This window comes from Tachyglossus aculeatus, chromosome 1, assembly GCF_015852505.1.
Source record: "Tachyglossus aculeatus isolate mTacAcu1 chromosome 1, mTacAcu1.pri, whole genome shotgun sequence".
NCBI lineage: Eukaryota > Metazoa > Chordata > Mammalia > Monotremata > Tachyglossidae > Tachyglossus > Tachyglossus aculeatus.
The window spans coordinates 158,073,619-158,098,563 of record NC_052066.1 but is presented as its reverse complement, the minus strand read 5'-3'; the positions used below and the strand labels follow the sequence as shown (position 1 = coordinate 158,098,563).

The window sequence follows — 24,945 nt, the reverse complement described above, 5'->3', positions numbered from 1 at the left end:
ATTAGATTTTGTGTCCTCTGCATGCATGTCTTTGATTTAATTTAAAACAAAATGACCACAATTCTGGCATTGTTGATTGAAACCATTAATGCTATACTAAAATTGCATTTTACACCACTCTGTGGCTACATTTCAGTCAAAGTATATATAATATAATTTTAATAATATCAATGGATTATTAAGTGCTTACTATGCACCAAGCACTGGGGTACACACAAAATAATCAGATTGGACACAGTCCCTGTGCTACCTGAGGCTCATAGTCTAAAATGGAAAACGAAAAACCATTTTATCTCCATTTCACAGATGAGGAAATTGAGGCACAAAGAAATAAAAGCAGCTAATGCCACAAAATGGGCAAATGGCAGAGATGGGACGAGAATCCAGGCTTACTTAGTCTCTGCCTGCTCTTCCCTCTAAGTCAAACCCACCTCCTGCAGTGTTTAAAATCAAAACAACCTACTTCTTACCCTACAACAGCGGTTATACATATGCCAAACCTTATACATATCATAAGTATATTGACATATAAACTGATCAATTTATCTTTACCATAGATTAATCTATATATTCATGGATATAATGATCAATTTATTTTTTAGGTGCCCCCTTACTTAGTCCAAGGCACTGGGTTGCAGCCCTTAAAGTTCCTGTGTTTACCCATTCCAGTTTGAGGCAGCATTTTAAATGAGTACTTTGATGTCAGCAATCAGAGTTTACTCACTTTTCTGCCTACTGCCTAGCTTGTTTCATTTCCTCTATTCCCAATATTCCTCCAACATTCAGACCCATGTGATCAGGATCAAAAGCAAAATCTGATATCTGAAGTCTTTCAGAACCATGAAGACTCGTTCTCTGAAAAACTGATCCCTTTTCTAGGTACGCCCTTTAAAAATTAAAGAATAACTTGATGGTTTATTTGGCGTGCATACATACTTTACCGACATTGAACTAGATTACTGCATTTGAAAAAAAAAGTGGTGGTTAATACAGCTGCCAAGACCTAAAGCCAACATCTTCTTCTTGACTAAACATTTTTGCTAATGCTACTAGCTCCTGCGATGAGGGGAAGAAATCAGTCACTCAACCAGGTACTTAATATGGCCTCTGAAATCCATCTCTACCATAGCAGATATCTGAATTAGCAAACAGGCACTATAATTCTATTCAAGTGGAAGCATTTTGCAGTATTTCAGCACTTCATATATTGACTCTGCTTTAGATAAACTTAATTTAAGTTCTACATAAGAATTAATGCTTGAGAGAGTAGAACAAGGTGATTCAATAAAATAGTTCTAATACAACCAGATACTGTAAGAGCCACATTTCTGAGCCTTTTGAAAACATGTTAGATGAAAACAATCAGTTTTTTAAACCCATTTCAAAGAGGAAGGTACAGATTCTTACCCAGTGAAGTGAGCCCATACACAACTTGGCTGCGAGGAGAGGTATGGTAGCATCATCAGGCTTCAAACGGATACACTCTTTCAGGACCTTCACAGCCCGAGCAGACTTGACAAAAGAACATTCTTTCAGTGAAAACAAACTTAAAATCTGCAAAGCACAAGCCTACCACTAGCCTACCACTAATAATTTATGCAAAGGAAGTATTTATTATGATACAAATAGATTTTTAATATGGACTTAAATTTATGATAAAGACAAAGTGCCAAAGAACATAGTCCTTATAAAATGGCCAGTAGCACCTATGTGAATTATATAAAATATTTCCATCTCTTCTGGAGACAAATTTGATTTCACTTCCTGAGTTAGGGTGAGAGGAAGGGAAGAGATTCTTTACCAGGATCCATATAATGGTTCCAGATTCTATCCTTATATATTTCCCCAACAGATGAAAAACTGTGGAGCACAATTAAATTTATACTAACAAAAAATAAAATAGGGAATTTATAATATATATGAACTTAATCCTTTAAATCCCAAGGCAATTCATTCAATCGTATTTATTGAGTGTTTACTGTGTGCAGAGCACTGTACTAAGCACTTGGTAGCAACAAGTTGGCAACATATAGAGAGGGTCCCTACCCAACAACGGGCTCACAGTCTAGAAGGGGGAAACAGACAACAAAACAAAACATGTAGACAGGTGTCAAAATCGCGAGAACAAATAGAATTAAATCTCACACATTATTCAATCAGTGACACCATAGGTCCAATCTAAATAAAATGCGTATTGAATTTTTCCCATCAGCATTAATTTATTATCTCTCTCATCCTCAAATGAGCATCAGAGATCATGAGTAGTTGACTTTAAATTCAGAACAAACATCATCACAACTGGTACTTTTTACATTAGACAAACGTGTTAATACTAGCTCATTAACAACTAATGACTTGTTAGTGCTTGCCCATTCACTCTATCTGCTATGATGACCTGCTAACACTAACACTAGACTGTGAGCCCTTTGTTGGGGAGAGACCATCTCTATACATTGATTTGATTTGATTTGTACTTCCCAAGCAATTAGTACAGTGCTCTGCACACAGTAAGCGCTCAATACGATCGAATGAACGAACCTATAACCTACTAATGACTTGTTATTAGCTCCATTCACTCTTGGGGCTCCCTCCACCTGGGAGCTACTGAGTCCCCATCTACTAGAGGATCCTGCATTTGTCCTGGGCTCTCCAGATCAGCTGCTGCAGTTCTGGACCTTTTTCTTGAATAATAACAATAATGGTATTTTGTTAAGCGCTATGTGCCAAGCACTGTTCTAAGTGCTGTACACCTTAGCCCCACTATGTCCCCCTTAGTCTCCTCCCTCTGGTGCCCCCATCCCTTCCTCCTATATTCAGCACTCCCCACATACACCTACCAAGCCCGCTCAGCTCACTCCCATCCAACCCCCTCACACTCCTTGCTCCATCCTCCACCTACTTCCATTATCCTGGTCCTGACACTGCCATCCTTTCCTAACCCTCATGCTGTCTCCACCCTCCACCTCTCCACACAGCCTCAGCCACATGCAGCCTATGGAACCCCCAGCTCCATCATGGGAAAGTGCCCCTTCATCCTTTGGCCTACTACTGTCTCGGTCATTGCTCCTTCTTGCTATGACTGAAAGGTGGCCCTCCCCAGATAGCACTATCTCCCCTTCCTCTCTCACGACGAGGGGCCTCATTTTCTCCCACTCCCCAAGATTCACTGGGAAAGGGGGAGGAGGTGGCTTCCTTTTCGCCCCCCAATGCCACCTTTGCACCATCCCACCTCCCCATCTCTCTTTTTCTTCTTTTGAAGCCCATATCATCTGCCTCTACCACTCCCCTCCAATTAATAGTCATGTTCACCTAACGCCCCAGCCCTCCCTCCAACTTTCTGGAGCATTTTGATCCCTTTCTCACATTCCTTCTCTTTCTCCATCCCTACAGTGATCCTTTGGGACTTCAATATCTGACCTTTCAGTTGCCTTCAACATTGTGGACCACTCCTTTCTCCTTGAAACATAATCCAACGTTGGTTTCACTGAAATTATTCTACCATGGTTCTCCTCCTATCTCTCTGACAGCTTCTTCTCAGTCTCTTAGGCAGGCTCCTCCTCTGTCTCTCATGCTCTGACAGTGGGGGTCCCTCAAGGCCTAATTCTGGGTTTCCTTGTATTCTCTATCTGCACCCATTCCCTTGGAGAACTCATTCGCTCCTGTGGCTTCAATTACCATCTTTAGGTAGAATATTCCTAAATTTACCTCTCCAGCCCTGACCTTTCTCCTTTTCTGTAGTCTCACATTTTCTTCTGCCGTGTGGACATCTCTATCTCTATGTCCTGCCAACACCTCAAACTAAACAAGTCCAAAACAGAGTTCCTTATCTTTCCATCCAATTCCTGGCCACCCCTTGTCTTTCCCATCACTGCAGACAACACCACACTCTTCCTACTTCACATGAGCATTACCTTAGCATTGTCCTTAGCTCACTTCTCATACAACTTACATATTTAATAACAAAGTCCTGTCAGTTCTGTTTTCACCGTAATATCCGCCCTTTCCTCTCCATGCAAACTGCTATTAAGATGACCCAATCACTTATCCTATCCCCCCTTGACTACTGTATCTGCCTCCTGTCTCTCCCCACTCCAGTCCATACTTCACTCTGCTGCCCAACTCTTTATTATACAAAAAGTTCAGTCCATTCCTCAGCACTCCTCAAGAGCATCCAGTGGTTGCCTATCTGCCTCTGCATCAAACAGAAACTCCTCACCATTGACTGTAATGCAATCAGCTTGTCCCCACCTACCGTACCTAACTGATCTCCTACAATAGCCCAGCCCACACACTTTGCTTCTCTAAAGCCAGCTTACTCACTGCCCTAATCTCATCAATATCGCCGTTGACCCTTTTCCCACATGCTCTCTCTGGCCTGGAACTCCCTTCCCCTCTGTAGATGCCAAACCACCACACTTCCCACCTTCAAAGCCTTATTAAGGTCATATCTCCTCCAAGAGGCCTTCCTTCTTAGCCTTAGCGAAGACTTGTTGTAGGAAGGGAATGCCTTTGTTATATTGTTATAACTGTACTCTACCAAGCACTAAGCACAGTGCTCTGCAAACAGTAAGCACTCAAAAAATACAACTGTCTGACTGAGGCTAACCCTCATATCCCCCAACTCCCTCTCCCTTTTGTGTCATCTATGCACTTGGATTTGTGCCCTTTGGGCATTTGATATTTACCCCAATCTCAGCACTTATGTACATAACCACAGATTATTTTTATTAATGTCTGCATTCCCCTCTAGACTGTAAACTCACTGTGGGCAGGGAATTTATATACCAATGCTGTACTCTCCTTAGCACTTAGTGCAGTGCTCTGCACACAGTACACACTCAATAAGGACCACTGATTGAACATCATTACAACTAAAATCAATATTTCTAGCTAGTCTATTTGTTTTTAATCCTTAGTTTCAATACACCCAGAAGGGACTTCAAACAATGGATTTTGGTATACATGTACTGATTTCTTCCCTTGAATTCTTGGGCATTAATTTTCAATAAAAGAAAATACACTTAAAAAAGGATGACTCACTTTTCCTGCTGCCATCAACGACAAAGCAAATTGGTACCAAAGATGGAACTCTTCAAATGTAAACTTCATAGCTCTTTCTAAACACTAGGTTTTTTTTAAAAAAAAAAAAGGACAAAAAAGTTAAATTAAGAATATATAAAATACTGAAACAATAGTACTGATCTTATGTGATTAATTTAAAGTATGAGTGAGATATAATTGTGTAGGCAACCTGATTTATGGGATTCTGAGCAGTCACTGAAAACCCTGCCTACTTTGTTTAAAATATTGACTTCAATTACCTGAAGTTTTGAAGAATACACTTAAATATGTCTTGCTTTTGCAAGAATCAGTCTTCCCAAAAGACCTTCCTAAAACAAGACAACCAAAAGGACTGCTCTCATTTAAATAGTCTTATGCTTTTTCTTACTTTTGGTAGCAAGAATTATAAAGAACTGTCTTCTTGTTAAACCAATGGAACTTGGCAACTAAAAGACTGTTCTGAACCAAAAATTGAATTCCTAAATATAAGCAGAAACATTTATTGTCTCATACTGAGCATTTAATTATTACAACAAAATTATCCCCTCTGACTAGGAAGAGTACTTTATTATTTGGCAGAAATATTATTTCCAACATTAAGGCTGATTCCTCTACCAGTCAAATCCTATCTCTTCCTTAAAATCACACATAACAATTTTACTGCCTTGAAATAATCTGTGGCTCTCTTTCAGAATAATAATTAGACTGGAATTTTAACCATTTATATACAGAGCTAAAATAATAATAACAATGGTATTTGTTAGGTGCTTACTACATGCCAGGCGCTGTACTAAGCACTGGGGTAGATACACGTAAATAGGGTTGGACACAGTTCCTGTCCCGCATGGGGCTCACAGTCAATCCACATTTTACAGATAACATGCACAGAGAAGTTAAGTGACTTGTCCAAGGTCACACAGCAGAAAAGTGGTGGAACCAGGATTAGAACCCATGACCTGAAGACTTTCAGGCCCGTGCTCTATTGTGGTCAAAATGGCAATTCCAGAAATGATCTGCTTTTGGCATAAACAGCTCATTCTTCTTCAATACATCATTCTGATTTAAAAAAAAAAATCAGGCCAGCTCCAGGGTGTCCAGAAATGGAAACCTTTTTTGATGTAAGAAACTGATTTAGCAATTATTTTCCTGGCATATGGAGCCCAATTATGTGAACTAGGTGACACTAGGTGAACACTGACAGCTGTATTAAACCATAAACAAAAATAGCCAAATCCTATTTTGGAGATTCAAGAGAAAGACTAGAGAATTATGAAAATTACAAGAAAACAATCACTTAGATATGTATTCAATTCAGCTAAGAAATGTATGTACCACTTTAGAACAAACTGGGTAATTAACAGTCTTCTTTACTCAGCTGTATATGCTATAGTGGATTGCATTTTATGCCTTCTTAAGACAAGAGTTCTTTAACTGATTTGAAAGTTATTTAAAAAACCCACTACTTATGTATTTAATTAGTATGTTTTCAAAAATCTCTTGGCACCTTCTACTGTAAATTTTCATCAGTATATGCAGTTTTTACTTTAAAATTGTTTTCAGTGAATAAATGTTGGAGCAACATTTAATAGCTCTCATTATATGTTCTTATCCTCTAAAACCATGATTGCTTTTAGAGAAGTAGGGCTCAATAATTCAAAAATATTTCCATGTCTCACATATGCCTGGGCCATGAAACAGTTCACAACCACCAAGTCTGATGGAATTATTAGAAGCAAGTTATCCCACTTTTAGTAATATGAAATATTCATTATATGGGAATGGGGCAGTGAAGTTAGGATCAACAGCTACAAGATTTATGAATTTGGAGTGGGGAAAAAAAACCAATGACAATCCTGACAATGGGGGGTGTGAAATTTCCTACAAAAAATCAGGAACAAATTTAAGCTATGAGTTTGAAAACTTGGGTATGCTTTTGAATGGTCCCAGAATAGGGGCCTCTTCAGGCTGGATAGAGACAGTCAAGGAAAATGCCAGGAATATTTTTCTAAAATTCTCTTTATTTGTATGGTATTCGTTAAGCACTTACTATGTGTCAAGCACTGTTCTAAGCACTAGGATAGATACGGTTAATCAGGTTGGAAACAGTCCCTGTCCCACATGGGGTTCAGTCTTAGTAGGAGGGAGAACAGGCATTGAATCTCTATTTTACAATTGGGGAAACTGAGGCAAAGAGAAGTTAAATGATTTGCTCAAGATCACACAGCAGACAACTGGCATAGCAGGGATTAGAACCCAGGCCCATGCTCTTTCCACTTGGCTGAACTGCTTTTCATGCAGAAATAAATTAAATGAAACACTAACTACACAAAGAGTATGCATAAACGCAGCCTCATTAATAACTTTACAACCAGCCCAAATAGTAAATTGATCTTTTATTTCCATAGGACAGTAGGGAGTCAGAACAAATGAACTAGGTAACTACTGCCTTTTTAAAAGATATGAGAAATTCATTCTTGGAAAATAGAAAAAGGCTGTCCATATTGATGGCACATTTTACTGCTGACTATAAGAACTACTTAGATGCATTTCCTTGTGTTCCTTCTGAAAGCTAAGATTGCCAAGAGAGACTAATGCATAGATCATTCTGGAAAAAAATATCCAGAATGAATTAATCACAAAAACACTTTGCCATCATCACAGTTTCAATATCCGTACAATACTCGGAAATCAGGACTCGCCAATTCTGAGTAAGAATATTGAAAGAAAATGAAGGCTGTGCATCACAAAAAAACTGGTGGAATGCTGTTAGGCAAAAAGTCAACTCAGCAGAATCCATTCAGCTACCTAAGCACAGTTTTTAACTGAAGCAGCTGTTTCCCAAACCAGGAACCTAAACTGAGAGCAGCAAGTTGGTAAATACATTTATGGGAAACTGGTAATAAATAATTTTATTACTTCCAAATGATTCTATGTTTTTTCTAGATTATCTGTAGATTTAAAAGGTTAAAAAGGATATTTGAATTTCATCATTAAGAAGGGCCATTTTACCTACAAGGCAAAATGGTCACTTGCCCAGTACCTCCCATAGTTGGGGACTCGAGGGGTGCCTAAAGACAAACAGCTACCATTTTGCCATTCCACATATTCTCCCCTCCATTCTGGGGATAAAGAAGTTGAAGAAGAGCTCAGATTTCTGGGCTCAAAATGGCTGGCCAAGCAGGAGAGAGATGCACGTACATTTCTTGTGGCATGGAAGGAGGCAGGGACCCAAGAGCACAACCAGAAACAGCAGGGCAGGAGTCAGCAACATGGGAGAGACTGTGGCAGAGCGTAGGAGGGACACCTCTTTTTCAGTCTTTGCCAGAGTCCACCAGAGACTTCAACTGGCCCTGGATTACTTATGAGCATATGCCAGGGGTAGATGTAACATGCAGCAAAAATAAATTCTGTTGTGGGGAGTGGCCACAAGAATTTGGGGGGCTGTTGATTCACTGAAAATATTGGTAAGAATATTCTAAGCTCTAACATTTGTTATAAAAAAGTATTCAAAATGAGCATGTTACAACATAAACCCATTTTCTATTGTTCTTAGTGGCAATGAATAATAAATATCTTTCATATTCCTGGAGGCATTTACAACGTCACCCTTCAGCCTTCTATTCTCTAAGATTAACAATCCCAAATTCTTTCATCTTTCCAATTCTGATTAATTTCACTTCCTTTTCTCATTTTGTCACTTTTGGAGACACTGTCTAGTTTCTCTATACTCCTTTCAATATGTGGTAACTGTAACTAGACCCAGTACCCTAGTAATAGTTGGCAGAAAAATCTTTTTCCAATTCTTGTGTATTGTATTCTTGTTGCTATCATATTGCTCTCAGTACCATGTTATTAATAACAGTACTACACTGGTCACTCATTTTCAGCTTGTGGTTGAATAAGACAATTGATTTATGTTGTTTTTCTGCCACTACTTCTACTTTTTGGTACTTTATTTTGACTGGATTCTTGTAGGGTCATTTTTACAAGTCGGACCATGACTCTTTAACTTTAATTCCAAAGTGTTAGCAACCTGACCTAATTTACTAAAACGTGCTAAAATGAACAGTCTCAATTCCTTTGCCCTGAATGTTAATATCAGCCAATCAATTGTATTTGATGGTTTACTGTGTGCAAAGCATTGTACTAACTGCTTGGGAGACTACAGTATACCAGAATCTGTAGGCATGCTCCCTGCCCATAGTGAGTTAATCCTGGCTCCACCACTTGCCTGCTGTGTGCAATGTGTCTCAGTTACCTCATCTGTAAAATCAGGATTAAAATTGTGAGCCCCATGTGGGACATGGACTGTGTCCAACGTGATTAGCTTGCATCTACCTCAGTGCTTACCTCAGTGCTTAGTACAGTGTCTGATACTATCAGCACTTAAATGCCATAAAAAATGAGTTTAGTCTAGAGAGGGAGATAAACATTAATATAAATAGATTATGGATATGTATATAAATGCTGTGGGGCTGAGTGAGGGGTGAATATAGGGAGAAAATCCAAGTGCAAGGGAGACACAGAAGGGAGTGGGAGAAAAGGAAATGAGGGCTTAGTTGGGAAAGGCCTCTTGGAGGAGATGTGTTTTTAACAAGGTTTTGAAGGTGGGGAGAGGGATCATCTGTCGGATATGAAGAGGGAGAGCATTCCAGACCAGAGGCAGGACATAGACGAGAGATCAGTGGTGAGACAGATGAAAATAAGGTACAGTGTGTAGGGTGGCATTAGAGAAGCAAAGTGTGCAGGCTGGGTTGTAGTAGGAAATCAGGGAGGTAAGGTAGGTGGATGTACTGCAATTGAGTGCTTTAAAGCCTATGGTAAGGAGTTTCTGTTTGATGCAGAAAGGGATGGGCAAACACTGGAAGTTCTTCATGAGTGGGGAAACATGGACAAAATAGTTTGTAGAAAAATGATCCGGGCAACAAAGTGAAGTATTGACTGAAGTGGGGAGAGAAAGGAGACAGGGAGGTCAGCAAGGAGGCTAATGCAGTAATCAAGGTGGAAGAGGTAAGTGCTTGGATTAACATGATAGCAGTGTGGACAGAGAGGAAAGGGTGGATTTTACCTTTGTTGTGAAGTCTGAATTGACAGGATTTAGTGACAGATTAAAGACGTGGGTTGAATGAGAGAGAAGAGTTGAGGATAATGCCATGGTTATGGGGTTATGACACAGGGAGGATGGTGGCACTCTCTACAATTATGGGAAAGTCAGGGTGAGGACAGGGTTTGGGTGGGAAGATAAGGAGTTCTGTTTTGAACATGTTTAGTTTGAGGTGTCAGTGGGATACCCAAATAGAGATGTAATGTGTTAAATAGTTCCGACCTGACCACTAAATCTTATAGGATACCTAAAGCATCTGGCAGAGCAAAATGTTCAAAGTTCCCAAATAAACAGAGATTTTTCATGGAAATAAAGAGCAAAAAGGGTGCTTTCAGTTTTCCCCTTTAGACTGTATACTTGCTGTGAGCAGAAAACATGATTACCAACTCTTTTGTATTGTACTCTCCCAGGTGTTCTGCACTTACTAATTATTGTTAGCCTTATTAAAAGCACATAGACTTATTAAAACATCTCCTCCAAGAGGCCTTCCCTGACTAAGCCCTCATTTCCTCTTCTCCCACTCCCATCTGCATTGCCCTTGCAGTTGGATTTGCACACTTTATTCATCTTTCCTCAGTTCTACACATTTACATTCATACCCTTAATTTATTCATTTATATTAATGCCTGTATCTCTCTCTAGACTGTAAGTTCACCATGGGCAGGGAATGTGTCTACCAACTCTGTTATATCGTCCTTTCCCAAACGAGGGAAGCAGTGTGGCCTAATGGACAAAGCAATCTAGAAGGGAGGAGACAGACATCAATACAAACAAATAAAATTACAGATATATATATAAGTGCTGTGGAGTGGAGCTGGGGTAGGGAGAGGAAAGGAAGACACAGAAGGGAGTGGGAGATGAGGAAAAGTGGGATTTAGTCTGGGAAGGCCTCTTGGAAGAGATGAGCCTCCAAGAAGGCTTTGAAGCAGGGGAGAGTCATTGTCTGGCAGGTGTGAGGAAGGAGGGCATTTCAGGCCAGAGGCAGGATGGGTTATCCCCAGAGGAGCGAAGTGTGCGGCTGGGTTGTAGAAGGAGAAAAGCAAGGTGAGGTAGGAGGGCACAAGGTGATGAACTGCTTTAAAGCCAGTGGTGAGGAGTTTTTGTGTGGAGATTTTTGAGGAGGGAGATGACATGTCCTGAACATTTTTGGAGAAAGATGATCCCAGCAGCAGAGTCAAGTAAGGACTGGAGTTGGGAGAGACAGCAGGCTGGGAGGTCAGCAAGGAGGCTTAGTGCAGAGCACTGTACTAAATGCTTGGGAACATACAATACAACAATAAACTGACACATTCCCTGCCCACATTGAGCACACAATTTGGAGTGCTCTGCACACAGTCTGTGCTCGATAAATATGACTTTCTGACAACTCTGACACCTGTCTACATGTTCTGTTTTCTTGTCTGTCTCCCCCTTCTAGACTGTGAGCCCGTTGTTGGGTAGGGACCGTCTCTGTATGTTGCCGACTTGTACCTCCCAAGCACTTAGTACAGTGCTCTGCACACAGTAAGCACTCAATAAATACGATTGAATGAATGAATGGGCCTGGGAGCCAGAGTACCTGGGTTCTAATCCCACTCCCCCACACCTGCTGACTGACTTTGGGCAAGTCACTTAACTTCTCTCTGCCTCCGTTTCCTCAACTGCAAATACTTGTTCTCCCTCCCACTTAGACTATGAACCCCATGTGGGACAAGGAACTGAATAACTTGTATCTACTCCTGCACTTAGAACAGTGGTTGACACAATGTACACACTTAACAAATACATAAAAAAGTGCTTAGTGTGATGCTCTGCACACAGAATGCATTCAATAAATGATTCATTGCATACATTAAGCACTCAATAAATTCCACTGATTGATCTTTTGGGTACTCTGCCTGATTTCCATTCAATCACACAGATTTCTTTTAGGTGGAAGGCATGCAGACTTGTAGTTATTACTAAATTAGACCCAGGGGCTTTGTCAGTTACTTAACTGGGTAAAGGGGTAAAAAGCAACAAGTGATATGCATTATTATTTCTCAAATTAATTCATAAAGTGTCCATTGTAATAGCAATACTTGTTGGAATGACAACCACACTATTTTTGAAATCTAGACCAAATTTTTATGTGAACTAAAAAATCTGATAATCACTTCTAATCACCTCTTGAATCCTATTTTTTTTAAACCTGAAAATGTTATTTTCCAATTATGCATTATCCCATGGATAATCTATGATCTACTTTACAGAAACAGTACAGTCACTATTCAGGAAGTACCAACTAGAGGGTTAAATTTGGGTGGAATTTTACTGTCAACAAATGTATGTGGTCTTAAATGGAAATGGTTAAAAACAGTAAATCTGAACATGAATGCCCTGGTTACATATAGTACCCCCACCCTTTAAAAAAGTATAGGTTGAAGAAAATGCTTTATAATTTATGGCCAAGACTGAGACATTAACAGTAACTGCAGAAATCAAGTCTATTTAGCAGTTTTAGTTCATTCTAAAAATGAGGGGAAACAGTATTTCTTTCTTTACTTTTAATAACTTCAGTTGTCATGCCAACAAGCACTGCTATTTAAATTGAAAAACAGTTTCCCTTCCTACACAACCCTCACAGTCCTCAAAAACATAAAAACCTATAGCATTAATGATACATAAATATAGTTTCTTTTAAAAATCCAACAAATTTAGGGAAAAGATAAACATTCTGTTTATGTTTTCCTGCCACATGTTCAGTACTTGGATGACGAGCACTCTGGACAACACACATAGCATACCAAGAATTATGGGAAAAGAAGTGGCAGGTTCTAGAAAGGAATCTTCCATTTTGAATTTCTACAGTAGAATCAGGCAAAATCTGGTCTGGAAGGGTGTGGGGCTGGGTGGGATTTTATAAGAGATCAACTCCACTCTCACAGTGGTCAGAAAATCACAAACTTTCAGGACATCACTAAGCATTCACCCTACTCAAACAGATCTGTGCCAGTGCTACAACTGGCGGAGGTCATTAAAATGGTAATTCATTGGGAGAGTGTAGCATCTGTTTACAGAGAAATGTGGAGCTCTGGAGGATGGCCATAGGTGCAATGCAGCAGATTTGATTGCTTATGATGGCATATGGGTCCAGAACTGAGCTGGGGGATTCAATCCTCTGAGAGGCATTGATGCTGGGATTCTATTTACTATTACTGTTCTAGGATTCACAACTGGCAGTATAAGCGACTGCAGTCCCTGGTTACCTGTGGCACAGTGGCAGCAGAAACAGGAGGGCTTCTAGATGAGAGATACTAGCTTTCAGCCCCTTTCATTAGCAGTGCAAACAAATGTAATCTTCATCAGAACTGAACAGGAGCTGACGGCTCCAGAAGAGCATTTCAAAAATGGAAAAGGTAGCAGCCCTGTATCTCTGTGGGCAATGGCATCTAAGGCCTGGCATGGAGCATATGTTTTATCAGCCCCTCCATGCCCAGTGAATCACCTCAGTTTCCCATAATCCACCATGACTGACCCCAGGGATCACAGCAATTTCCCACTTCAGTGATTTCTTAGTTGTCCTAGTAATATCTTCCTCACTGAAACTGTTTCAACACTGAAATTTATTCTTAAATGCCTTTTTAAAGAACTTTCTGTTTATTCACTGCCCCAGGAAAGTCTTTTCAAATAAAAAAATAAATTTGTGAGTATAACTGAAGTACTCTATGTTAAACTACTTCGTGCTCTCTGAGGTAAAGTGCGATATGAATTCAAGGCATTTTTATTAAAGTTATTAAGATTGACTGGATCACTCACTGCTAAAGCCCATAAAAATAATTCCCAGAATTCTAACTGAATTACAAGGCACTATTATTGACCTCAATTCTCTCATCTTAACTCCCAAGGGTGCAGCAACACACCATTGAGAGCCTCAGGGGAGAAAGAAACCTTCCTCCACCTGCAAACTAACCTCTGGTGAACCAGGGATGTATATGTTTCAAGCACAAAGTCAGCAACTGCATAGCAGCTGTGATATATATGTGCCTGAGGAGAACCATTCTCCCCACTTTAAGACCACCCCTACAGGTAAGCCAGTCACAAACTCAGCCTAGAATACAGCATTGTGTTTTCCTCACCTATCAGCATCCTAAAATGATGGGGATTGGAGAGGGGAGAAGAGTGGAATCCTTTTAAAAGGTGAGAAAGGATGGAGTTTCGAGATCCAGGAGGGATGGACACATTTTGAAAGCAAGGAGCTGGGGGGGGGAAAGTCTGTGGATGTTGGGGTGGGAAGGAGCTGGGGAGTTGAGAAGTTTGGGGGTGCTCATCCTCTGTTAACCAAGTAGTTGGCAGGGTCATCAAGGGGTCAGAGAAAGGGGAGGTGGGGGCATTGGGGATTTCTAGAAGGACTTAAAAGTCTGCAAGAGTTAGTGGGGGGATTTGGGCATGAAAATCAATGATGCTATAAATTATATGCAGGCAGGGTTTGGAGGCAAAGAGATCCAAACCTGGCTCTACCCATTTTGCCGAACATGACCTTGGGAAGGAACCCCAACTGTTGTGTGTCTGGAATCTCATCTTTGAAATTCACATTGTATCTACCATCTGGGATACCGTGTACCTTCACTCATGAGTCACTGAAGAGAACTTCACAAATAAAAAACATAAACAACTAGGAATTGATAGCTGTTCTCTGTTTCTTTTCCACCCAGTTAAATAAAGAGCAGCCTGGCTGTGGCTGAGGCTAGAGCCTTCATGGACCTGGCCTATTCACAGGTCCCAGGGGTCTGACCCTCTGGGACCACGTCAGGTTGTGGTGTAATGCTAAATCCACTTAAGTCTGCCCTGACACAGGCCACCTCCCCTTCCACTGCTGCCTGCCCAATGCAGGGCTAAGGTGAGAAGAAGGGCTCTAAATACACATTTAAATGCCATTTTTGTTTTGATTTCCTCTCCTGCTGCACTGATCTTACAGGGTGGTGAAATCAAAACACAGAAATGAAAATACCTATTTATTTTTTGTTGCTGCCTGGGCTGAGACCAGCCATGCTGCATGTGCTGTGAGCACTCGGTACAGTGCTTTTGCACACAGTTAGTGTTCAATAAATACTACTGAATGAATGAATGTGCAATCAGAGCCAGCTATGGGGCCACTTAGAGGCCTCACCCCCTCCCTCCTTGCAACATCAGCCCTAATATGCAAGCATATTTTGAAAAGTATTCAGGTCTGATTGGGATGTGCCCTGAATTTTTCAGTGCTGTTGGGCTCAGGCAGAAAGGTTCCAACTCAGCTCGGTTTGGGCCCCAAAATTCTAAGCTCACTGAGAACCAGGTGGAATTTCACCATTTCAAATATTAATGTTTCTTGGAAAAAAATACCTAATTTCTAAATTGCAGAGCTGGAGAAAAAGCATATGTCTGCTCATTAGCTGAGTCATCCTGTCATCATCAGCTGGCATGATCTAAATCATCTGCGGAATGCAGCCTTAGGAGGAAACATATGGCAGGGCTGATGTGTTCTTGGTGGACTGCTGCTCAGGCTTCAGCTTTCCTACTGTAGTAGTAAGGACTTTTATTGTGTGTTCACAGGGTGCAAAGAACTGTACCAAGTACTTGGGAAAGTACAATAAAATGAGACTTGTTCCCTGCCTTCAAGAAGATTATATTCTAACAGGGGAAACAGACATCAAAATACTTACAAATAGAATCATCAGAATAAACACAGTGTACAATTGAGCATACCTAGAGACAAAAGTCCAGAGGAAGGGCATAAATAAATATGTAATAAATACTGGAATGCTCCGGGGAAGGAAGAAGTCAACACAAAGAGAGAACTATGAGCACTGCAAAGCTAAGGCAAACAGCTCTGATGGCTCTGTCACTGTCCAGATACAAACAAATTCACATCCTTGGAATACTGTTATAGTTATAAGATGATGACAATGGGGAGGTCCGGATTAAACTGGTTACTTACAACACTGAGTTGAAATCGTCATAACTGGGATAATATTCTTTTAAGTAGTCAGGTAGGTCAAAGAACAAGTATTTTTTCTTGTTAGAAGAAATGAAATAACAAGAACCCATTGGCTATATGAGCACTGAGTACAGGACCTAAGGGAACTTTCATCAGCTTTCCAGGGTTAGGCATAAGCCTGAAAAGGGGGGGGGGGGGGGGGGGGGTGGGGGGGGGGAGAGAGAGAGAGAGAAAGAGAGAGAGAGAATTGCCTAGTGGAAAGAGCATGAGCCTGGGAGTCAGAGACTAATGTTCTAATCCCGACTCTGCCAAATGCTTGCTGTGTGACCCTGGGCAATTCACTTAACTTCTCTGTGCCTCAGTTCTCTTGTTCTCACTCCTCCTTAAACTGTGAGTCCCACGCGGGTCAAGGACTGTGTCCAACCTAATTCACAGAGATCTACCCCAGCACTTAAGAACAGTGTTTGACACACGGTAAATGCTTAACAAATACCATAAAAAGATAGACAGCATTGAAATTAATCACTCTTAGGAAGAAGTCCACACCATCGGATATTTTCTGAAGGTTGATGAGCTCCCTGGAGAAAACAATGCCTCCTACTAGCTTCAGGCAGTCTCTACCTAAATTGGAGAAGAGCTTACAGATTTCTCTTTTTCAGGGCCTGTGGCTGTGGGGTTTAATAAAGCCACAATTGTAATGTTTCTCAAGCTGACCGGCCTCTTTCCTCTCAAAACCCAAATACTTAAATAAAAACCCAAACCATAAAAGGCTCATCTGTTCTCTGAGGCTCCTGCCTAATGTGGCGATGCGCTGGCAGGCTAGGAGATCTGCTGCGGAGGGGAGCTAATTTGGTTTCAGCCAATCTGTTACTGTTACCATTTTCTGTCCATGTGCCCAGAGGCTGTGGCAATGGGAGTAGTTTCAGAAAAAAAAACCCAGTAACAGTGAAAGTAAGTCGATCTAAAAAGTGCAGAAAAGTTTTTTTTCAAGAGATATTTGGTAACATATGACTTACTTCATTATTGTTATTATGAGCTATGACACTGACAAGCAGGCTACCAAAGCAAAACAGTACAAAGGGACAAGGACTAATTTTGCAAAGTATACAATATGAAGAATTCAATGACTATACTAGGCTGTCTTGCACTGAACAGTAAACTTACAGGTGCTGACTTCAAAGCATAAAAAAAGGTCATCGTAACTAAAAACACACTGGTAGTGCACTTAAATACTCGTGATGATGCTGATGCTAATAAGAATGGAGAGCTGCTGGGAATTAATTTCTTTCATGAGGTAATCAATTATAGTAACAATACTTTTTTCTAATTGTAGAGCTTTTTGATTGGCAAAAGTTACTTTGGAAGATGAATATGCTACACTGCCCTTCTTTTACCATCTGTCATCAGTTAAGCCATTTTAAGCTGGCTGTCCCCACTAACAAGTAAATCAAAATTTAGTAAACCTACCTCTGAGAGCATTTCATATTGACCTCGTCTTCCCAGTGCTATAGTAAGCAAGTCATACACCACTGATGCACTTTGCAAACTGATGATCCGATCACTTTTGTGCTCCGGTATCCTGCTTAACACAGCATCCCTGTTAGCCTGAAGAAAACATCAAAGTATATATATATATGCATATATGCATACACACATATATATAAACCATCAAGAACATAATGAAACTCTGATAATTCAATAACAATATTTGTGCATAAAATCTACCTTATAGCCTTGAAATAAGTGAAAAGACCAAGAGGCTGATAAGGAGAAGGGGCACAAAAATATACATCATTTCACTTTAGGTACTGTAAAGCTGTTTATTACAGCAATACATGTACTGCCTTAACACTACCACCACTCCATTTCTCTTATCCAAACTGTGGTCTGAAGGTGTACTTCTAATAAGGCAGGCATCCACAGGAAATTTCTGAAAGCCAATGCAAAGCAGGATAATTTCCCCAGGGCATAAATTCTCCTACAGGATCCTTCAGGCACAGTTGTGTTTTAATGCAGCAGCAACAGCAGTGTGAATCAACTGGGCTTTGGTATATGGATTATTATTGCCCTACAATTGCATGACATTTTTCCTCAGTGAAGGAACAAGACAAATCCCAAACCTATTCTGCATGTTACGTAACCCCAAATCAGTGTCATCAAACAGGCCGGTTCTACTGAGATTTTCTGTTTCTTATGGTCCAGTTATAAATTTTCCTTGTAAATCATGAAAGTCTAATTGTGAATATGGTACTTAACTTCAAAACAGCTGAATAGGGAATGAGGCAACCAGTTTATATAATAATAACACAGAAGTCTCCAATGAGTAACTTTCCAATTTCATGTTTTCTCAATTTAGCATAGAAATACGTTAGGCATAAACATTCACACTTATGTATATACATTCATCTAGCTATAAATCAAATATTCTTAACAGCAACTTGTTTTCATTACTAGCCAAATGTGACATTTTCAGACTCCCATATACACATTGTAATTATGTATTAATCAGTTAATTTTTCTCTTTCCCTTTTAAGCCCCCATATCTATTAAAGGTTTTTATTGAATGCTTACTATGTGCAAAACACTGTACTAAATGATTGGGAGACTACAATACGGAAGAGTAGGAATATATGATCCCTGCCCACAAAGCTTATAGACTAAGGGGGGAGAAAATATTAAAATAAAGATGGATACTTGCATAAGTGCTGTGGGGCTGAGGGAGGGGTGACAAAGTGCTTAAGGGGTATGAACCCAAGTATATACACAAATCCATCATATTAAATTCTACTTGCTTTTTTTCCCCTCTTTGGCTAAAATTTGGAAAGCTGGCTCCAACAGCTGGCTCCTTCTCCTCAACACGCTACCCAACCTTGGCTTCACAGACTCCTTCCTCTCCCAGTTCTCCCCTTATCTCTCTGACCGTTCATTCTCAGTCTCCTTTGCAGGCTCCTCCTCCCCCTCCCCCTCCCATCCCCTTATTGCAGGGGTTCCTCAAGGGTCAGTTCTTGGTCCCCTTCTGTTCTCTACCTACACTCACTCCCTTGGTGAACTCATTCGCTCCCACGACTTCAACTATCATCTCTACGCTGATGACACCCAAATCTACATCTCTGCCCCTGCTCTCTCTCCCTCCTTTCAGATTCAGGTCTCCTCCTGCCTTCAGGACATCTCCATTTGGATGTTTGCCCACCATCTAAAACTCAATATGTCCAAGACTGAACTTATCTTCACTCCCAAACCCGGCCCTCTTTCTGACTTTTCCGTCACTGTTGATGGCACTACTATCCTTCCCGTCTCCACAAGCCCACAACCTTGGTGTCATCCCCGACTCTGCTCTCTTGTTCACCCCTCACATCCAATCTGTCACCAAAACTTGCCGGTCTCCCCTCCACAACATCGCCAAGATCCACCCTTTCCTCTCCATCCAAACCGCTACCTTGCTGGTTCAATCTCTCATCCTATCCCACCTGGATTACTGCATCAGCCTCCTCTCTGATCTCCCATCCTCCTATCTCTCCCCACTTCAGTCTATACTTCACGCTGCTGCCCGGATCATCTTTGTGCAGAAACGCTCTGGGCATGTTACTCCCCTCCTCAAAAATCTCCAGTGCCTGCCAGTCAAACTACGCATTAGGCAAAAACTCCTCACTCTCAGCTTCAAGGCTCTCCATCACTTTGCCCCCTCCTACCTCACCTCCCTTCTCTCCTTCTACAGCCCAGCCCGCACCCTCAGCTCCTCTGCCGCTAACCTCCTCACCGTACCTCGTTCTCGCCTGTCCCGCCGTCAACCCCCGGCCCACGTCCTCCCCCTGGCCTGGAATGCCCTCCCTCCGCACATCCACCAAGCTGGTTCTCTTCCTCCCTTCAAAGCCCTACTGAGAGCTCACCTCCTCCAAGAGTCCTTCCCAGATTGAGCCCCCTTTTTCCTCTCCTCCTCCCCATCCCCCTGGCCCTACCTCCTTCCCCTCCCCACAGCACTTGTATATATGTCTGTACAACAGATTTATTACTCTATTTTCCTTGTACATATTTACTATTCTATTTATTTTGTTAATGATGTGCATCTAGCTTTAATTCTATTTGTTCTGACGACTTGACACCTGTCCACATGTTTTGTTTTGTTGTCTGTCTCCCTCTTCTAGACTGTGAGCCCGCTGTTGGGTAGGGACCATCTCTATATGTTGCCAACTTGTACTTCCCAAGTGCTTAGAACAGTGCTCTGCACAAAGTAAGCGCTCAATAAATACGAATGAATGAATGAATGAACAGTGAAATGAGGGAGACAAGGACTTAGCGGTAGTTATATGGATCAGGTGACATGTGAGATAACAAACCCAAAAGTATGGTCAGTTATTCCGGGGCTTCCCACTCTACCTCCTTAGAAAAATAGGCTTAGTCTTCTGTGCCAAGTTCCCTTAAGGGTTCAGCAATAATTAGCTTTAAAAATCATGATTTTTCAATGAAAGAGTTAAGCTAGAATCTGTACGACAGAGCCCTCTCTAAGGTCACTAATGACCTTCTTGACTAATGCAGTGACCTTTTTTCAATGAAAGAGTTAAGCTAGAATCTGTACGACAGAGCCCTCTCTAAGGTCACTAATGACCTCCTTCTTGACTACTCCAGTGACCTCTACTCCATTCTAATCCCCCGCAACCCCTCTGCAGCTTTCTACACTGTAGACGACCCAACTGGACAGATTATCTAGCCTTGCTTCACTTACCTCATCCTCTCCTGGGTCTCCCTGACCGTTGCTCTTTCTCAGTCGCTTTTGCTGTTCCTATTCGGCCTCACTCCCTCTAACTGTGTGGGTGCTTCAAGGTTTAGTTCTGGGTCCCCTTCTATTCTTTATATACACCCATTCCCTTAGAGAACTCATTTGCTATCAGGGCTTCAACTAACCAACTCTATATAAGGTGATTCCCAAGTCTACCTCTCCAACCATGACCTCTCTCCTCTGCAGTCTCCCATTTCCTCCTTCCTACCTTCAGGATGTCTCTTCTTAGAGGTCCCGCCAATACCTCAAACTTAACCTGTCCAAAAAAGAAAAGTTCATATTTCCACCCAAACCCTTCTCTCCCTCTGTCATTCCCTTCACTCTAGACATCACCACCTTCCCATAACTGTGACAATATCTTTGACTCATTTCTCTCATTCAACCTGGCATCAAATTCTGTCAGTTCTACCTTCACTACATCGCTAAAATCCACCCTTTCCTCTGTATCCTAACTGCCACTATGCCAATCCAAGTGCTCATTTTCTGCCTTGACTACTACATCTGCCTCCTTGCTGACCACACTGCCTCCTGTCTCCCTCTCCAGTCCATACTTCACTGCTGTCTGGATGATTTTTCTGATAAACCATTCAGTCCCTATCTCTCCACTCCTCAAAACCACCCAATAGTTACTCATCCACCTTTGCATCTCCTCCAAGCACATCTCCTCCAAGAGGCCTTCCCAGACTAAGCCCCACTTTTCCTCATCTCCCACTTCCTTCTGCATTGCCCCGACTTGCTCCCTTTGCTCTTCCACCCTCCCAGCCCCACAGCAGTTATGTACATATCTGTAATTTTATTTATTTGTATTGATGTCAGTGCCACCCACCTACACCGTAAGCTCATTGTGGACAGGGAATGTGACTGTTTATTGTTGTACTGCATACTCCCAAGTGCTTAGTACAGTGCTCTGCACACAGTAAGTGCTCAATAAATACGATTGAATGAATGAATGCATCAAAGAGAAACTCTTGAACATCAGCTTTAAGATATTCAATCAGCTCTCTCCCTCCTACCTGACCTCGTCGATCCCCTACAACAACCCAATCTTTACACTTCGCTCCTCTAACTCCAACCTACTCTCTGTATCTCAGTATCAAATATCCCACTGACAAACCTTTGTCCACGTCCTCCCTCTAGCCTGGAACTTCCTCTCCCTTCATATCTAACAGTCCACCACTCTCCCCAGCTCCTTCAAAACTCTCCTAAAATCACATCTTCTCCAAGAGGCCTCCGTTTTAAGCCCTTGTTTCCCCATCCCTCCTCCCCTCTAAGTTGCCTATACAATGGGCTATGTAGCCCTTATAGGCAGGGATCACAGATGCTTAGTACAGCAAGCACTCAACTTATTTATATCCCCATCAGCACTCATGTATACCTGTCCATTTTACTACTGACTTCTCTAGTTCCAAATAGTTTTAGGTTTCCCACCCATTAGAGTGTAATGAGGGCAGGGAAAGTGTCGCCTCATTATTCTGTACTTTCCAAGCATCTAATACAATGCACCGTCCCAAGTGGGCACTCAATGCACACTTCTACTCTACTATTACTATTACCACTCCCTATCAAACAGTATCACTGGGGAAAAGGGAAAAATGAATTATCGAAGTTTCAGTGTTTCATTCTTCTTTAGAAATAATTTTGAAACAAGCATGTAAATACAGAATTTAAATTAAACATGAGAGAAAAGTAGAGGGTATCCTGTTCTCTCCTCCATTCTCTGCCTCATATCCTATTTCTCTTACCTAAAGATTCCTATTATAGCATTCTCTTGTCCTGTCCCTTGAAAGCACTGGCTGCCCCTCCTGGGTAAGCCGCACAATATGTCCGAATATTGAGTTGCCTGGGAAATATACAGGCCCTCTCTCCCAACAAAAAGTGTTACTATTATTATTATTATTAATACTAACTTGTTTGATACTGATACTAATAAAGATGGTGATAATCATGATAATAATAATAATATTTATTATGCAGCCAAGTGCTGTACTAAGCTCTAAGGCAGTTTGGACACAGTCCCTATTCCACACAGGGTTCGCAGTCTAAGAAAGAGGGAGAACAGGTATTGATTCCCCATTTTAAAAATGAGGAAACTAAGGCTCAGAGAAGGTAAGTGATTTGCCCAAGGTCACTGAGCAGGAAAGTGATAGGGCCAGGATTAGAACAAAGTGACTTCCAAAGCCAAGTTTTTTTTCTGATAGGTCATGCTACTTCCCAGTTTGCCAGGGTAGAGGGATTGACTCTAGGGCAGGAATCTATGGGGAGCTATTTAAGATCTAGGACAACTACAACTGCAGTCGCTGGGCAAATTAGTCTTTAGGCTGCCCTTTGATAGTATCAATTTGTCTTAATTGTAATTTATTTAATTTTACTCTTTTTTAAGGTTTCACGTTTCTCTTATAACCTGAGGCTTTAAGGCCAAAGCCATCTTGAGCACTTAGGTGCTCTGTCAAAGGCTCTTGCTGAAAAGATAGTTGCCTCTTTGTTTCCCTTTCTTTAGTGTTTGCCTTTCTCCCCAAGGTAATCTCCCACTGGGTTTAGTTTAAACTGAGTTTATCCCATCATGTCTTACCCCTTAAACTCTTGACATTCACCCCAGTCCCATCACACCACACCCCATACTCAGGATATCTATTTCCCCTATCTGTAATTTTGATATAATTTCAATGTCCTGTGATCTTGGGCAAGGCATTTAACTTCTCTGTTTCTCAGTTACCTCATATGTAAAATGGGGATTAAGAATGTGAGCCTCATGTGGAACAGAGACTGTGTACAATCTGATTAGCTTGTACCTACCCTAATGCTTAGAACACAGTAAGTACTTTGAACATAAGTGCTTTACAAATGCCATCCCCATCATTATGATTATTAATATATACTGAATGTCTGCCTCCCTCTCTAAACTGTAAGCTCCTTGTGGGCTGGGATCATGTCTACCAACTATATTGTATTATATTTTTCCAGACACTTACTACAGTGCTCTGCACACAATAAGTGCTCAATAAATACCACTGATTGCTTGTCTCATGAAGGAAACCACACACACACACGCACACACACACACACACACACACATCAATAAATTCTGGGTTCATGGAATTATTTCTTTTGAAGTCATGAGGTCTTACTATATATTCCATGGAGCAGGTTAGAGAAAGGATACGCTAAAGGCAGAATAGATTTCAAGGCAGGGAAAAGCCAAACTTAGAATAGGGAAAATTCCTGAAACAACCAACATTCGAGAATACCCTGCAAAACTTGGCAACATGATCAGACTTACTGTTCAAGAGGAAAGCATTTTCTATTAAAGGTTTGGGAAAGTACAGGATACAACTCACTCTGTCCCAAGTTAGCAAAGGAGCAGAGACATCTGCTAGGGAAACAGGACTGCAACCTGTTATTTTATGAAGCAATAATACCAAGGTAACTGGAAAAAGAACGTATTTCTGACAAAAAACCCCACCCTCGCAAATATCTCACAAGCTATTTATTGGCTTTGGGGATCAATGCTCTACACTAGACAATTGTATCACTACTCTCCAACCCTGGTGAGCAAATGTCCTGATCACATTTTAGCTGAAATATTTTCAGATGCCCCAATCCAATGGGATTTCTCAAACTTTTTTAATGTAAGGGTAATGAATACACTCCCCAAAGCACTTAATGGATGATGGCATGGTTTTGGAGAAGAAATGCTAAACTCATATTGATAGAATTGCTTCAGGACAGTGAGCCAAGCCATTAAGGAAAGTAGACAAATGTGTTCTCTTATTTTTTGACTTTAAATGTGGGTCTGGTCCTGAAGACACTGGCATTAGTTTGCAAGAAATCACCCAAACACTATTCATAGCCAAGACACTGCTACTAGGGAAATGGACTGGGGGAGAAGGTAGTACTTACCATTGACTCACTGATCAGCAACAATAACAGGGCTTCTTCAGTATTTTCTTGAGGACAAAAAATGCTGTATAGAAACATCAATCTTAGTATCTGTCCCCAAACAATTCAATACCATATCTTTCTGAAATCATGTTTATACCTCTATTCGGTTCCATGGGACAATATTAGCTAATT

General features: G+C 41.1%; 1 protein-coding gene across 5 annotated transcripts in view; it reads right to left on the bottom strand.

Moving 5' to 3' along the window:
* Window positions 1–24,945, bottom strand: part of TTC7B (tetratricopeptide repeat domain 7B) — a 263,032-nt gene that overhangs the window by 136,843 nt on the left and 101,244 nt on the right. For all 5 annotated transcript variants that reach the window (XM_038770024.1, XM_038769853.1, XM_038769766.1 and 2 more), the window contains 4 exons: window positions 24,772–24,835; window positions 17,568–17,705; window positions 5,041–5,124; window positions 1,408–1,512 (listed from right to left, as the gene is read on the bottom strand). In XM_038770024.1, coding sequence (XP_038625952.1) covers window positions 1,408–1,512; window positions 5,041–5,124; window positions 17,568–17,705; window positions 24,772–24,835 — 391 coding nt within the window. The remainder of the gene's footprint in view (window positions 1–1,407; window positions 1,513–5,040; window positions 5,125–17,567; window positions 17,706–24,771; window positions 24,836–24,945) is intronic.